Source organism: Sceloporus undulatus, chromosome 2 (assembly GCF_019175285.1).
Source record: "Sceloporus undulatus isolate JIND9_A2432 ecotype Alabama chromosome 2, SceUnd_v1.1, whole genome shotgun sequence".
NCBI lineage: Eukaryota > Metazoa > Chordata > Lepidosauria > Squamata > Phrynosomatidae > Sceloporus > Sceloporus undulatus.
Genome location: NC_056523.1, coordinates 221,769,288 through 221,786,258, shown reverse-complemented (window position 1 = coordinate 221,786,258; position 16,971 = coordinate 221,769,288). Strand labels below are relative to the sequence as shown.

The 16,971-nt window shown below is 41.4% G+C and overlaps 2 gene segments (V, D, J or C); both read right to left on the bottom strand.

Annotated features, from left to right (window-relative positions):
• The window catches only part of LOC121920576, a 66,877-nt gene extending 54,135 nt beyond the window's left edge, over window positions 1-12,742 (bottom strand). The window contains 2 exon segments of the V gene segment in view: window positions 12,064-12,354; window positions 12,670-12,742. Coding sequence covers window positions 12,064-12,354; window positions 12,670-12,712 — 334 coding nt within the window.
• Window positions 12,743-14,939: 2,197 nt separating this feature from the next.
• On the bottom strand, window positions 14,940-16,754 carry LOC121920575. The segment is given in 3 exon segments: window positions 14,940-14,959; window positions 15,078-15,374; window positions 16,679-16,754. Coding segments are annotated over 3 exon segments (366 nt in total).
• Window positions 16,755-16,971: the final 217 nt, after the last annotated feature.

Genomic DNA, 16,971 nt, shown 5'->3' with positions numbered 1-16,971 from the left:
CTATGCAAACATCCCATTCAAATTTTTGCAACATGCCCGCTATGCAAATTACACTTAGGCCTCAAAGGCCCTTTCAGGGCTAAAAGGTAATTGCACTGTTTGACATCAGACCATTTGATTCGTGGGCAACTTGGAACCTCTGGCTTGGCCAGGGTTGGTGTAAGTATTAGAAGCCTGACTTCCACTCTTTTCTGCTCAATAGTAGGCCTTTCTGCGTGCCCACAACTCACATCAAGAAACAGAGATTGGAAGGTTATCTAACAAAAAAGTGTTAGCCTTTCTAATTTGTAAATAACCAAACATGTTAACATTACTGTGTATGTTACTTCTAAACAATGGGTTAATTAGATGTCAATAACATGTTAACATTGTTGTTGCTGCTGCTATTATTCTTTTAAAATAGAAAAATACTCCCCAGTCCCGTAAATAATTATGTCAAATTTTTAAGCAATGGGTAAATACTGTATTATTCTTTACAGCAGAACCCACCACACATTTGAGTTAATGCAAAAATGACTCAAAACAACCATTACTGCCCCCATTACTATTCCCAAAGTAATACATCTTGTGTCCAAGCTCCATCAAGGACCCTGGGATGAAAACTCTTAGGACAGGTCTGAATTTGAACGAGACTGTCGACAACCTCAACTTGGTGCAAAAAATAAGACCCAGAGGTAACACAAGGCCCATTTTGCAGAGCATAAATGTGCAAGAGCTGTGCCAGCTGGTTGGATAGCACTGCCAGCGATGTTATGGTTAAGGCTCCACTGGCAGTATCTGATGTGTCTCCCACCCTGCTTGGAAACATTACTCTGTAGACAGTTGATGTTCATTGGTGTGCATTTGTGACTCAGAAAGGGTGGAGGCAGGGCTGCTCCAACGTTCATGTGCAGCTTTGAGGCAAAAAGTGTTCGCTGTGCCTACTGGCTGCACAGAAATACACTGCTGAGTCTGCAGCCTGTCTTGGGGGGACAGATAGGGATGCATGCATCACATCTGGCCTGTTTATGCTGTAAGTAGTCATGGTCATCTCTGGGTTAGTTCCTTGGACGGAGTAGCCAATCAGCTTCAGCTGCTTCTCTGCACTGTTGCCATCCTGCCAGTACCAAAGGATGGTAAAGTAGCTGCTGTCATCATGATTGCAGTCAAGGCTTGCCTGGGTTCCCACTTGAATGATTTTGAACCGTTCCTTCTGTGTCACGGTCACTCCACTGCAAAAACCTGTAAAGACCAGACAAGTGAATAAGGCTCATAATAGAAGGTCAGTAATACATAATTCCAACTTTCTGATTTGTTTGCTGTGATAATGGGGAAAAGGGATACCGAGCCCTTTAATTTCACCGAATTCCACTTTCTCCCATCTCTATGCCTGCTTATGTTTTCACAACAAGTAAAGTCTGGATCCCTATGTCATGGGAATACTGTCTCTCACTTACTTCTATTGCATTTTATTTTCCTCCCAGGAATAAATGGCAGCCATTCACTTTGGAGTGGGGAGCATGAAAGCAACAGATGTCTTGGACGACATTGGGTTGGGTTTTGATCTTGATATTCTGCCCTTATCCATTAAGGATCACATGTGCTATACTTTCAATGGCTATCCTGGGTTATTTGTTTTTTTCTTCTAAGTCATACTATCTTTGCCTGAAGATAACCAGGAATATCTATCACATTATATCATGCCATGCAGAGCACACATCATATATAGAATATATACAAAAAAAGAGAGATGAGAAAGACAGACAGACAGAACATATTCATATCACTGAATAATAGGTAATCTCTTCTACTCAGATAGACTGCTTCTTAAATCAGCCCTCTTCCTCATTTAGCAAATCCATCCTGGTCTTTTCTATCCTATCTTGCCTCTGGATCATCTTTTTCTTTTTAGTTGCACCCAGGGTTACCAGATGTCCCAATCGCAGAGGAGGATAAGCACCGCAAAGTGTAGGACATTCAAGAAAAATGTCGCACATTGCAAAAGAAAAGCTAAAAACACTCATATAAATATAAATTCATGCTTCTTAATCATGCTCAAATTGGAAAATATATTGAAATTCTTCCTGGATAGAAGGGTGAAATGTAGGACAAGTCCTGGAAAACCCTGGTCGCAGCTTCTATCTATCATTGTCTATCACAACCAGTTTCTGTCGCACAATTTTCTTAACAGATCTCCCTCAAAATCATAATTTTTGTTGCTGACTATTACCATTTTTAGTGTTATGGAAGCCCTTGGATATACCCATCTTGCCTGCAAAAGAGATTCCTACCTGCCAATAGCTGCAAGCCCACAAAGGCACTCACCACCTCCCACCACATAGCTTGAAGAAGAACGTATCTCATGCACCCAAGTCTCAGAGGAGGGCACTATAGGAGAGGAGAATGACTTGAGCGCCTCATCTGTGGGTGGAGCAGAGGCCAAAGTTTTCAAATCAATAGAGAAGAATAATTGGGGATCTGTAGAAAAGAAGGAGCACGGCTCTGTTAAGACTGTTCTCTTATTTTCATCATTTTATCCTGCTTGGAGACAATCTCTTCCATGGTTTCTTGCTCACTTTTTTGTGTTTGCAGAATGGCTATTGATTGTTTGAAAGCACAAGATCTTTCATAATGCCTTTATTAGCACTATGTCACCCTCCTGTAACTGTGAGGGTCACGCTTTTGCAGCCTCAGAGGATAACAAAGGCAAAGCTCTCTGAACGAATCTTGCCAAGAAAACCCCGTGATAGGCTCATTTTAGGATTGTCATGAGTCAAAAATGACTTGAAAGTGCACATCAATGATTTTTTTAAAAGCATTTTTTGCCTGATGAAGAAGCCAGTGGAGTTTCAAAAGTTTGCTTGATGTATTTTGTGCATTTTGTTTGTCCAATAAAGTTCTTGTTCTTTCATTTTGGATTTTGTTTGATTTTACTGCATGGTCAACACAGCTGTCCCTGAATATGTATTGTTTATGGTTTATTGTTATAATTATTGACTGTTATTGACTCTTTATGTGTACTTTGTGGCATTATATATTTGTTACATTTATAGTTTTGGTGTTAATTTTGTTTGAGATGTGTTTTGTTTTGTTTTGGTCTTTTCATCCAGTGTGGCCATTTTAAAAAGCCCAGAGGGCTACATTGGAACCCCAGGAAGGCCACGTTCCCCACACCCCAACCCTTAATCCTGAGAGTTCACACTGCCATTGTTTTCTTATTTTAAATGTGTGGCAGAAAAGGGAAACTTCAGCTCATTTCAATAGAAATACTCTGCAGATGTTCACAGCTTCTTTATTGCTAGTAACTGCTGTACCAAGAATTTAGCAGTATGTTTCTTCTGCAGTTCAGTGCTGGAAAAAAATCTCCATGTCCTGGGAGCATAATTCTTAAAGGCAATGTTATTTCTATCGAGAAAGTTTGTAATACAGTGAACTAAGATATGACTGGGGTGTTCTTTCTCTTTTTTCTGAAGGATAGATCTCATTTCCCTTGCTTGTGTATGGCAGTCTGTATCTCTTGGGGCTGAAGCACCATCGAAAATTTGTTGTCTCTGAGGCATTAATTCAGATAGTGAAAATAATCATAGTAGAATCTAAGTTGAATCTTTGTTGTTCACATGCATTTCGAATGCATGCAATCAGTTGGGGGGGGGAGCTGCAAAAAAACCCTCTGAACCCATGATAAACAATCTCATCCCCCCACCCCACCCCGAGTTCTCTTAAAAGATTTGCATCATCCACAGTGTGAATAACCAATGTGAATAGACCAGGAATAAACTGAGATAAAACTCTGTATGCCTTGAATGTGTTTCAAATACATCCGCATCACTGACTTCATCTTTATTTGAGTGCTGGCACATGTGAGCAACACAACTCTCAGAGATGCGCACAGATAAGGTTCATAGTGTGAACAACAAACCCAGAATGTGTGAGTGAGATTATTCACATTGTCACGCTAAAAAACAACATCTGAATGACCCCTGAAACATATGGCCTGGGCCCCTGTGCGAATGGTAGATAAATTCAGGAAATCCTGCTAGTCCCGCTCAGCAAATGCTGTAAGTAAGCCTGCAAATTCCTACCACCAAAGACATGCATTCCTCCACTTTGTGATGAATGAGTCAATTAAAAACAAAATGACACAAAACAAAACAAAAGGAGTATTTGCAAACAGGGAAGGTGTTATCTGCATGCCTGTATACTTACAGATATACCTTTGAATATGGTTCCCTACATTAGAAGTAAGCATCACCCAGCATTTTCCCTATCTGGTTCATTATGTGTACATAGGAAAAGGAGATGTTTTTTGTAAGAAGAAGGGGTTACTTTGAAGTGCTGTGTATAAACTGCCTGCACAGAAATACACAGCTGAATCCTCTTGCTTCAGAGATGAAATCTTCAGGGTAAAGCGTTCTGTCTCAGGCTGATCAGCTGTGAACCTGGCAGGAATAACACCTTGCTCTTGAAGGTTTTGATACAAAAAAACATAGAGGAGCTGCAGCCTCTGGTCTCCTTTCTGCCAGTACCAGAACATGCGTATATAACCATCTGTCTGTCTACACACCAGAGTCGTGCTTTGTCCTTCCACGTTCACAGCACTTGGTGTTTGTTTGATCTCTGCATTTGAATATCCTGGAGAAGAAAGATACAAAACAACTAATAAAAAGAACATTGTTTAGCCGACTTACCCAGTTTGTAATGGGCACTCTTCCGAGGCTTGCTTCCCAATTGGGTCTCATAAATCAAGATCTTTATCTGCAAGATCTGGGAACCATTTCATGTTTTCAATAAGCTCAATTTTGAATTTAGAAATGCTGACATGGTTTTTCTAAAACAATACTGTCAAGTCAACAATCAAATTAAAGAAATAAGATTCGTCTATTGGAAGGAAGGATCGTCCGAGACATAAACTGCCACTGCAGACATATTCCAGGAATGTCCTACATTCCAGCCTTCTGTCCAGGAAGAATTCTCAATTGTCCTCCATTTTGAGCATGACTAAGAAGCATAAATTTGCATTTCTAGGAGTGTTTTTAGCTTTTATTTGGGCAGGGTCTCCAATTTTTTGGAACATCCTACGTCTTGAGATGCCTTGTCTCCCTCTGCGGTGAGAGTCAAACCTGCAAGTGGGGCAAATTCCTATTCAGCGTTTGTTCCATTTTAAGTTCAGGAGCACCTCTAGTCAGTAAAAAGGAGCCTATAATGGGGATGTTGGCCAGGGACTCACCTAATTTGAAGAGCCAAATAGCCACAAGGCAGCTAGCCCACATGGTATTTCTGTGTGCGCAGGTGCTCAGTTTTGGTTTTTATAAGTTGCACTGCATAGCGCCTCCTCTGATTCCAGCAGAACAGTTAGGCAAGTGATGTCACTAAGATGGAAAAAACAGGAGAGATATAGATCATTGGTTCTTGCAGCATAATTGAAAAAACAAACATCACAAGCATGTTTTCATAGCTGTTCAAAGTAAAATATGATATTTCCATTTTAGCAGGCTGAAGGCACTTTCCCAGGAGTCAAAGAAGAGCCCTGGGTCTCCAAATAGGAAAGTGAACCCAGGTGATCGCTGACCAGAAGAAATGCGAGGCAGGTCCATGACTCGTGGCAAGCGGCTGTGTTCGCTCTAGAAAGTGAAACAAGGGAGCCTTTCATATTTCCCCATAATTGCAACTATAATTTCCATTTAATTCCATGACAATTTACTATGGAATCCTAGGGTTTGTACTTTGGTGAGGCACTAGAGCTCTTTGGCTGAGAATTCTAAACATCTCTCCCTAAAACTAATTATAGCCTTATACAGTCGGCCCTTCTTATACACGGATTTTTTATACACGGATTCAAGCATACACGGTTTGAAAATGTTCCAAAAAAGTATAAATTTACCTTGATTTTCCATTTTTTATAAGGGACGCCATTTTGCTATGTCATTAAAGTTAATGGGACTTGAGCGTACACGGATTTTGTTATACACGGGGGATCTTGGAACCAAACCCCAGCGTATAACAAGGGTCCACTGTAAACCTCTTCTTCCTACACACTGCTCTTCACTAAGGGTGACCAGATGTCCTACTTTGCCAGGACATGTCTTATATTACAATCTTCTGTCTAGGAGGAATTCCAAAATGTCCTCCATTTTGAGCATGACTAAGAAGCATGGATTTGCATTTATATTAGGGTTTTCTTTTGTAATGTCCTACAGTTTTCTTGCATGTTCTACATTTTGTGGTGCCTTGTCCTACTTTGCGGTTATGGCATCTGGTCCCTCACCTGGCTCCTTGCTACTTTTGATCAGTTTGAAAGTGGACCAAGACCCTAAATCTGGGTCTGCCAGGGTCTCTGTTGGGCTCTCAGAAAAGGAGGAAACCTTTCCAAAAGGGCTTCATTCGTTCAGGGATAAGAGTACCGTGGGTCTCTCTCCACCACCATACTTTCCAGTAGCCGCAGATCAGCCAGGATGGACCCACCTATTCTTTAGTATTCCTGGGTTGGTGTTTAGAAATCCCACATTCCAAACTGGAAAAAAGTGAAAATTTGGGAAAATTTGATGTTTTTAAAGAAAAAATTAAAAGAACAGAATTTTACATTTTTTAAATTTTAATTTGTTTTTTTAAAAATGATTTTTTTAAAAAAAATTCTGCTCCCACTGAGCTTCATCCCACTCCCACCATCTCTTACAGCATTTTAAAAGGAAACAGGTGAATGCCATAGCCCATTTCTAACAAAATGCAGATGTTTGAGGAGAAGTTTTTGTAAATCAAAAACCTGTTTTTCTTTTCTGGAACATAGGATGAGTACAAGACTTAAGTGTGTCAAGTATAAATGCATTTAAGCAAGAAAAACATGTTTTTGATTTACAGAAAACCCTTTCTTCAGGATAAACCCTAGGCCCCATTCCCACTGCGCAAAAAAAGTGGCTTATATTGCTGCGATTCTGACTCGGATTTTTTCCCGAGTCGTATTCGAATCTGCTCCCTCGTTCCCATTACGAAAGGGGGCAAACGGACTCTGGTTTTTTACTCATGTTCTCGTTCCCATTGAAATTTTCTCCGTTGTAATTTGAAGTGGACTTTTTTGCTCCCCGTTCCCATTGCCCTTCCGGAACCTCTTTTTTTTAAAAGCAGCTGTCAATCAAGCGCCTAGGTACTTGACGTCACAACCAATCAGTCGCTTAGGCGTTTTTCCCCTCTGGGAAAGAGAGAAGAAGCCTTTATTCCCCCAAGGTCCCTTTGCCTCCCAAGCTCTCCTTTGTCTTCCCAGAGTGCCTCTGGGAAAGGGAAAAGGGAGCCTCTATCCCCCCAAGTCCCTTTGCCTTCCCCATTGCTCCCTGGGCTGTCTGGGGGGTAATCGAGCAGGCATGTAAAAAAGAGGAAAAAATAGTTAAAAATGGTGTTCTGTGGTTCTCCTCACACGTTGATCTATGCATGTGGAGCAGGGGGGCATAATGTGTTTATCGTATTTGGAGGTCAGTGTAGCAATTTGCTATGTTTGGACACCCGACAGAGCGCCTAGGCGATCAAAAGCTTAATTTTAAAAAAATTAAATTTGTCTACACACGCAATCATTTTACCCTGCTTCCCAATCCACCGGGGGAAAGGCTATGCGAACGGGAGAAAATGGCACTGGTAATGCAGGAAAGAGAACAAGCAGGTGACACCCCCAGGCCAGCCCCTTGAGTACTGCTCCTCCCATCCCCAAGTTCCCAAATCAGACACCCTTGTCGTTCCCATTCATTTGCCCCAAATCGGACACGGGAGGTCCAGGAAAAACCTCTAAAAATGTGCAGTCAAATTAATCTGGTTTATCCATCACTGATTTGGGTTTTCCAAGAAAAAATTGATTATGTGGGGATCAGATCCAAATTCCAATGGGAACGATATTGGCGCAATGAGGATCAAATGCACGCTCAAATGGGAATGATGCCCCATAATCTGCATCTGGATCCACTTTATAAGCCAGTGGGAATGGGCCCCTAGACATTCATCTTGTCCTATTACTCTTCTCAAGGTACCTTAGATATTTGAGCAGTCAAATACATTTAAATTATAAAAATAAAAAAAATGTCTTCCATACTTGCCATCCTGAAGTCTTGTACTCATCATATATTCTTGAGGAGATGTGGCTTTATACATATTTTCATAATAAAATGTAATTTTAATACTTTAGAAAACACTGAACCGCTGCTACCTCCTAAACCCTGGGCTGCATTTGCACTGCATAAATAATCCAGGTTGACATGGCTTTAACGGTTATGGCTCAGTAGTATGGGATTCTGGGATTTGTAGTTTTGTGGGATATTTAGCCTTCTCTGTCAGAGAGCTCTGGTGCCACAACAAACTATAAATCCCAGGATTCCGTTGGATGCAGCCATGGCAATTAAAGTGGTGTCAAACTGCAGATGCAGCTCAGAGACCAAGAGCTGTTCAATGAGCTTTTTACCTCTTCAACTGGATGAAGCCCAACCTGCAGAGGTAAGGCTAGTCTTGTGTAAATGTGTGTTCTCTTTAGTCTTCCCTTTCCTGAATTGAAAAATGTTTCTGTCGGTTTAGTCAAATAAAATGTATTATCTCTCTTCTTGTGCCTGGATCTGCCTTGTACAGCGGGAACCTGGGGTTTGGTTCCAGGAACCCTAGTGGATACCAAAATCCATAGATGTTCAAATCTTATTAAATACAATAGCATAGTGAAATTTTGACCCCTATATAAAATGACAAAATCAAGGTCTGATTTTTGGGATTTAATTTTTTGGGGGTGGTTGGGGAACATTCAAGTCATGGATGGTTGAATCCATGGATATTGAATCATTGGATACAGAGAGCCAACTGTATTTCTACAGGGGAACTGCCATTTCTTCTGTTTGCGCTATGTTTGGTGAATTATCTTTCACAGTTCCTCTGGGGAAGTAGAACAACATATAACCTTGGCAAAAGAATTATTCCAAGCCTACTTCCTTTGCAGAGGGAATTTAAGTTAGGGGTAGGGCCACTTATGGTGGAGTTGTATTCACTTCTCCCAAGCTTTCTGATTCATACAAAAAGCCATCCCCAAGCTAACCCTTGCTTCCTGTTTTTCCCAACCTCAAAAAGGCCACAGCTGTGGTCCAATGTTATGAAAGACAACAGAAATACTGAACTGTGGGGGGGGGGGGAACTGGAGGATTGAACGTTGTCAGCAAGAAGAGGAAAGGTTGTGGGTTTTCTCACTTGTCCACCAATTCTTGCAGTCATGCACCAATTCCCTATGTTGGTGTGTTATGTGTAAAATATGAGTCTGGGAACATCTAGCGTGTCACTCACAAGCCCCACGTGCATCAATAAAATGTTTTTTGTAGGAAGAAAGGGTTACTTTGAAGTGCTGTGTGTAACTGCTAGCACAGAAGTACACAGCTGAATCTCCTGGCTCTGCAGAGGAAATGTTCAGGATGCACTGCTTCTCCTGGGGTTGCTCAGCTGTAAACCGGTCGGGAACGGTGCCCTTCTCCTGCTCTTCTTTGTTATAGAAGCGGTAGAGGAGTTGCAGCCCCTGCCCTCTGTCCTGCCGGTACCAGAGCATTCGGAGATGGTCATTGTTTTGACTGCAAGTCAGGCTGGCAGATTCACCTTCAGGAAGCACCAGACTCCATGGTTGCTTGACCTCAGCATTTGAGCTTCCTGAAAAGGAAAGGACAGGGGGAAATGTATTTACACAGCAAGGTCTCAGACGAGCTGTGCCTTAAGGGATTTGATCAAGGATAATGTACCTATTTCCAATAGGTGAATGGCCAGACTCCACATGATCCACATCTTTTCCTTGAGTGATCTGATGGATTTTTCAAGTCTGCATGGAGCCCAGCCTCCTGCTGTGCCTCCGAGGATGACATCATGGAGGCAAGGCAAAAGGGGGCCACCAGCTTCCCTCCTCTTTATAATATAATGCTCCTCTTTATAATATATTGCTGTCGTAATTCACGGAAACCTTTATAGGGTGACTGGTGGCCCAGGCCAAGCATGCTAGCTTATTTCCTGAGCCATTTTCCATCCCAATCATAGACATGCAATGCATTGAATTCACAGCCTAAAGGGTCTACTGACTGCACTCCAGATGGATGTTTTGGCCTTCCTGCAGCACTGCACTTGCTGTTTGATAAACTGCTGCAATTGAATATTCTCTGAAAGAAAGAGACAAAGTGGTTTCTTTTTAACGACAAAAAAAACCCTCCCTTAGAAAAGTGTCAAAGCTAGTAATGGGAACCTCATCACTGCTTGATTCCAAATAGGACCTCATAATCCAAGCTGTTTTCTTCTGAAATGTAAAGGGAAAGTGTCATCCCTCTCTCCAGTCCAATTATTTGTTCAATGAAACTCACTGGAAGGTGGACTTTCAGCTGTTATACCATATACTGTATATACTCAAATATAAGTCTAGAAAAGTAATTTTTAAAAAATCAGCCGAAAAAAGCTTGGTCAAGTTATCCACAGGTCAGTGTAATTACTGCACCTTAACTCTTATCAAAATAGAAACCATCCCCTTCTGTAAGCAGAGTGGCAAAAGGCAATAACTTAGTCCATCCTGGGAGAACATAAAAGAAGCACAAACCCTCTGTACTCTCTCTGCTACAGCTCAGTTTCTGTCCTTTTTGAATCCCTGGGCAGGAAAATTGTGATGTTCTATTGCATCGTTTTCCTTTGCTTTGTCCTATATATCCTTTACATTACCTTTGTTAAAATCCCTAAATTTTACCCTTCACTTATCACTTATCTACAAGTCATATCAAAATCCATAATTTTGGCCCCCAAACCTGCCCTCTAATTGCCATAGTTCCATCCTATGGAGTCGTGGGTTTTGTAGTTTGGTGAGGCATTAGAGACGCTCGCTGAGTGAGAATTTTAAAATACTTCTCCCTAAACTACAGATCCCAGGATTAGGATAGAACCGTGGAAGTTGAAGTGAAATCTGTGCTTGGTGAGTGTGGGTGTCCTTTGATTCACAATGGAAAAGACACTTGCTTTGTGCTGAAACATTCCCCAATTATGGACAGCTCAACAACACATATAGCCTCATTTTAACACTGCAGTTGAGGTAACTTGTGTGGTTAATTGCCACATTGTTGCTGAGATTAAAAGACAGACTGTGTCATCTAAAGTGAGTAATTTAACAAGATTACTTCTCACCTTTATTCACACGCTGTTGTTTTTAGCGTGACTATGTGAAATAATGTCACTCACGTATTCCTGTTTTATTGTTCACACTAATTTTTTTTATTGCAACCACATTTTTGTGCATCTTTTGAAGTTCTGTTGCTCACATGTGCCAGCACTGCGAATGATGCAGATGTATTTGAAACATCTGAGTTTTATCCCAGGTTATCCCAACCTGGACACAGGCTGGGCACAGGCTGGGCATGGGCTTAAATGAGTGAAAATGAATCTTATTGCACACCTCCTTGCTCAACTCAGCCACATCACATATCCATTCTGGACTCCTGGCATAATTTTTGAATGAACGATACTTTCCCATTCTCAAAAAGTACACTGGGAATCCGGATCAGGTATGCAGTGCAGCTGAGTTGGGCAAGAAGGTATGCGATAAGATACATTTTTACCTATTTAAGCTTGTGCCCTGCCCATGTGTGAATCAGGCAAAAAAAGGTGTGCGATAATCTCCTCTGTCTCTCTTTTCTTTCAGTCCCTCTGAGAATGGTGAAACTATCCATAAACTAAAATAAAATATAATTCTAGTCCCACACTTACTGTATGTAAAATAGACTGGACAAATGGGAAGGAACAGGTGGGAAGCAAGCACACACATCCCTTCCAGACTCACCTTATGCTGACTTCCTATGTTTCCAAAGAGAGAGGTAGCTCAATTGCAGAAGTCAAAGGCAATAAAAAACAACATTATCAACAAAAAGGAACAACATCAAGCAGAGGAAAGGTCAGACACTGCTCCACTTGTCCACCAGTTCTCCTTGCAATCGTGCACCAATTCCCTATGTTGATGTGGTATGGGTAAAGTATGAGGTTGGAAATGTCTAGCATTTCTCACATAAGCCCCACATGCATCAATAAAATGTTTTTGTAAGAAGAAAGGGTTACTTTGAAGTGCTGTGTCTATGCTGCTTGCACAGAAGTACACAGCTGAATCTCCTGGCTCTGCAGAGGAAATATTCAGGATGCAAAGCTCTTTCTGGGGTTGTTCAGCTGTGAACCGGTCTGAAACAGTGCCCTTCTCCCGCTCAAATTTGTTATAGAAGTTGTATAGGAGCTGCAGCCCTTGCCCTCCACTCTGCTGGTACCAGAACATTTGGTTATGGTTGTTGTTTTGGCTGCAAGTCAGGCTGGCAGATTCGCCTTCAGGTAGCACCAGACTCCACGGTTGCTTGACCTCAGCATTTGAACCTCCTGCAAAGGAAAAGACAGGGACAAATGTACAGTTGGCCGTCTGTATCCATGGATTTTCTGTCCATGGATTCAAGCATCCATGGCTTGAAAACATTTTAAAAATATATGAATTCCAAAAAAAGCAAACCTTGATTTTGCCATTTTGTATAAGGGTCACCATTTTACTATCCATTACATTTAATAGGACATGAACATCCACCGATTTCATGCTGGTACCTGGAACCAAACCCCAAAGGATACCAAGGGCCCACTGTATTTACACAGCAGGATCTCAGATGAGCTGTGCATAAGAGGATTTGATCAAGGATGATGTACCTAGTTCCAAAAGGCCAATGGCCAGAGTCCAGATGATCCACATCGTTGCTTTGAGCAAACTGACTGATTTTTCAACTCTGCATGAAGCCCTGCCTCATGCTCTGCCTCAAAGAATGACATCAGAATGGCAAAGCACAGGGGAAGCAACAGTTTTGCTCCTCTTTTTAACATAATGCTGTAATAATTCACTGCAAACATTTTTAATTTTCTATTTTTGAATACTGCTTTGGGTCCAGGGTGACCAGACACCCTAACCACAAAGGAGGACAAGGCACCTCAAAATGGAGGACATTTAAGGAAAAGTTAGAGCATGACCAAATAAACACTAAAACATTCATATAAATGTAAATGCATGCTAATTAGTCCTGCTCAAAATAGAGGAAATGTTGCAATTCCTCCTGGACAGCAGGTTGAAATAGAGGACGTGACCTCTACTGACTGAAAGGAAAAACAGGTCATTTTTTATATAAATAACAGAGGCCTGTTACAGACTGCCAAAATAAAGCTGCTTTGGGTCTCTTTGGAGGTATGCTGTTTAAATGCTGCATGCATCCTAAGAATCCGGAAGCTGCACCAAAGCTGCACTCCAGTGCTTAGGAATGGAGCGTGGCTTTGGCACGACCTCCAGACTCTTAGGACCCACGCATCATTTAAATAGTATACCTCCAAAGATGACTCGAAGCAGCTTTATTTTGGCAGTCTGTAACAGGCCATTAATTATTTTATTAGTACAGATGGTTCACATTTATTTTCCTACATTTAGATAATAAATTTAGATAATAAAGCTTTTTATTTAGCATTACACTTTTGCTGTGGACTAAATCTTTAAGCAGCCAAGGATGAACTTTTTATCACTTTTCTGTGACAGGAGTATGTCAAAGGATAAGAAAAAAACCAAGTTAATAAAGAACATGTTATTTAGGCTTCTGTCTACATCTAACTGAAGATACCTAGTATCCTCATATGAGGTATAAATATCTATTAAGCACCAATGTTAATCTTAGTTGACTTTTCCATATATTAGCTGACTGGGTCTATGGATTACCAACTAGTACTATTGAAGGCTGATATCTCCAGACATTTACAAAAAGTCCCCCCCCCCCCCCCCCGCTTTTCCCCAATGACTCAGAGAAATGTCTTGTCCCTCCCCAACACCAAAGTGTAAGAAATAATTGCCTGAAGCCCATAACCTTTCCATTAAACTACGAGAAAACAGTGAATCTGTCATGAGTACTCCAGAGTTCAGAAATGTTTCAATGATCTTTTGAAGATCTTGAACTAGATGAGATCTTAAATCCAGAAGGGTTTTTGTTATGTTATTTAAGGTGCAGGGTCTCTATCCCACATGAGTTGCAATAAAGGAACAAGTTCCTCTCTCATAGATCATCATAGTGTCCAGATCAAGAGAAATAATAGTCTATTCTGCTTTGGCCAGGCCTCACCTGGAATACTGTGTCCAGTTCTGGGCACCACAATTCAAGAAGGAAGTGGACAAGCTGGAACGTGTCCAGAGGAAGGCGACCAAAATGGTGAGGGGCCTATAAACTATAAGGCCTTGAGGATAGACTTAAGCAGCTGGGTATGTTTAGTCTGGAGAAGAGAATGAGAAGAGGTGATATGATAGCCCTGTTTAAATATTTGAAGGGGTGGAGCAAGTTTGTTTTCTGCTGCTCCAGAGACTAGGACCCAGAGCAATGGATTCAAACTGCAGAAAAAGAGATTCCACTCAACCTTAGGCAGAACTTTCTGACAGTAGGAGCTATTCAACAATAGAACATGTTCTCTTCTGCCTGCAGGTAGGGAATCGTGCAATGGAATGCTTCTCAGCACAAAGAAATACTACACACAACACCTTGTCAAGCCTTATCCTTGGTCTCCATCAGGCAGTGAAGAACACTTAGCGATTTGAACACTACCTTCGGGTTCAGGTTTTGTAGAGCAAAGAAAGGCTGACATCCTTTTTTCAACTAGACTGGACCTAAGCTATAATTAGGTCCGGAGAACTGAACCTAAGCAATGATGGAAGGAAGTGATCTGGAAATGCAGTTTACTATCTTCAGAATAACTTATGGGTTTAGTTGATGTCACCTACCTCATCAAGATCCACATGATGTCTTTCCACAGTGTTTTTCTGTTCTCACTTCCCCTTATTGGCTGGGTGTGTCATTTACAGACAATAGAAAACCGGATGTCAAATGATGAGAAATGCCACAAAAGATCTTGGATAGGAGCTGCTAGGAAAAATTCTTGTATGCTGAACACTTGCTATTTCATTCACCACTTTCTGGATCTTGGGCAAAGAAAAAGCATAAATAAGAAAGACATGTAATATCTCCCTCCCTCTCTCTGAAATGATATGCAGGCAGGAGAGTCGGTTATTGTACACTGGAGAGGATATTCACCATTACTGTGTGAGCTGCTAGCACAAAAATATGTAGCTGAATCTTCTATCACAACAGAGGAGATGTTTAATAGAAAGTCTACTTCTTGTAATCGAAGAGCACTGAAACCATCATTGGTTTCTTTTTGCTCAGAATTGGGAATATTTCCTCTGGAGTAATACAGAAGCTGAGGTCCCTTCCCCTGGTGCTGTTTGTACCAAGACATGTAATCATGCTTATTGGTTTGCTTGTATGGCAGACAGACTGGACTCCCCTTCTCCACAATGAAGCTTGGTGACTGCTGGATCTCTCCATCTGTGGATCCTTTGGGGAGAGAAACAAATGCATGAAGACAGATTGCTTAGATAATCATGTTCAACTTTTCTATTTCTCTACCTGTCTGCACTACAAACCTGTACAATTTCAATGAGGCTCTGCTAACCGACATACTTTCCACATACAAAGTGAGAATGTAGGGTTTGCTATCCCTAACAGAAAGGAGATGGACATTGACCTACTTTATCTCAGGGTACTTATAACCTCCATTTTAAATCTGTATAAATGCAGTGGGCCCTTAGAATCCGCTGGGTTTTGGTTCCAGGATCCCTTGTGGATCCCAAAATCCATGGATGCTCAAGTCCTATAATATACTGTGGCATAGTAAAATGGTGCCCCATATATAAAATGGAAAAATCAAGGTCTGCTTTTTGGAATTTATATACTTCTTAAATATTTTCAAACTGTGGGTTGTTGAATCCATGGATAAAGACTCTATGGATACGGAGGGCCAGCAGTAGTTCTAAAAGAGTAAACTGTGTTAGTCTTTAAGACAAAATTCACATGATTTGTCAAAGAACATTGCAGGGAGAGTTCAGTACAGTTCAGAAATGTTGTAAAAGCAACTTCTCCTTTAGGTTTTAACTCAGGTCAAGACAGAGAGAGCGTGCACCATGTTTTCCAGTATAGCACAGACACAAGAGCTGTTGCTGGTGCTTTCCACAACCGTAATCCCCTCTTGTTGTCCCCTTGGCCTACTATGCTGAGGTCTTGGCCACTCTGGCACAGCACTAGAGGAAGGATCAGGCTGGAGGTCTTGGCCACTCTGGCACAGCATTGGAGTAAGGTTCAGGCTGGAGGATGCTGAAAAGCAAGAGTGCCAGAGCCAACTGCTTCCTTCTCTCCCAGGGTGACCAGCTATCCTCTTTTTCCCAGACATGTCCTCCATTTCAACCTTCTGTCCAGAAGAAATTACAAAATGTGCTCCTGTTTGAGCATGGCTAAAAAGCACGAATTTACATTTATATAAGTGTTTTGAGTTTTTATTTGGGAATGCCCTCTATTTTTCTTGAAAGTCCTACATTTTGCAGTGTCTCGTCCTCTTTTGTGGTTATGACATCTGCCCACCTTGTTCTCTCCTGCTCCATCAGAAGATCTGAAGACCTTCTTGGGTACTCCAGTGTTAAGAGATGCCTAGCCTAGAAACTTTTCTTTTGCTCCTCTGCCCCCCTATCTGCTCTCTCTTCCTTCTGTCATTGGATCCATTTTAGGCAAATGGAAGAGTGTTTTATTTTAAAGAAAATCTCTCAGTACTTCCCTACTAAGACTTTCAGTCTTGGCTAAATACTTACCTGCAACCAGGAGAGAAACAGCCACACACCACACTATCTCTGTTTTCATATCTTACAGTTTGCTTCTCAATAATCTTGCTTTTCCTTTACTTTGTGGACAATTCTAATGTTCTTATAGCAATTGTGGGGGGGGGGGAGGCAGAACCCAAAGGCTTTCACCTCTCAGATATATACAGGCGCAAAGGCTCCACCTAGTGCACTGAAAGTTCATCCTGCACTGTGAAGCATATATTTAAATAAATTGTAATAGGTCATACCTGATGGATGGAATGTGTCGACATAGAATCATAGAG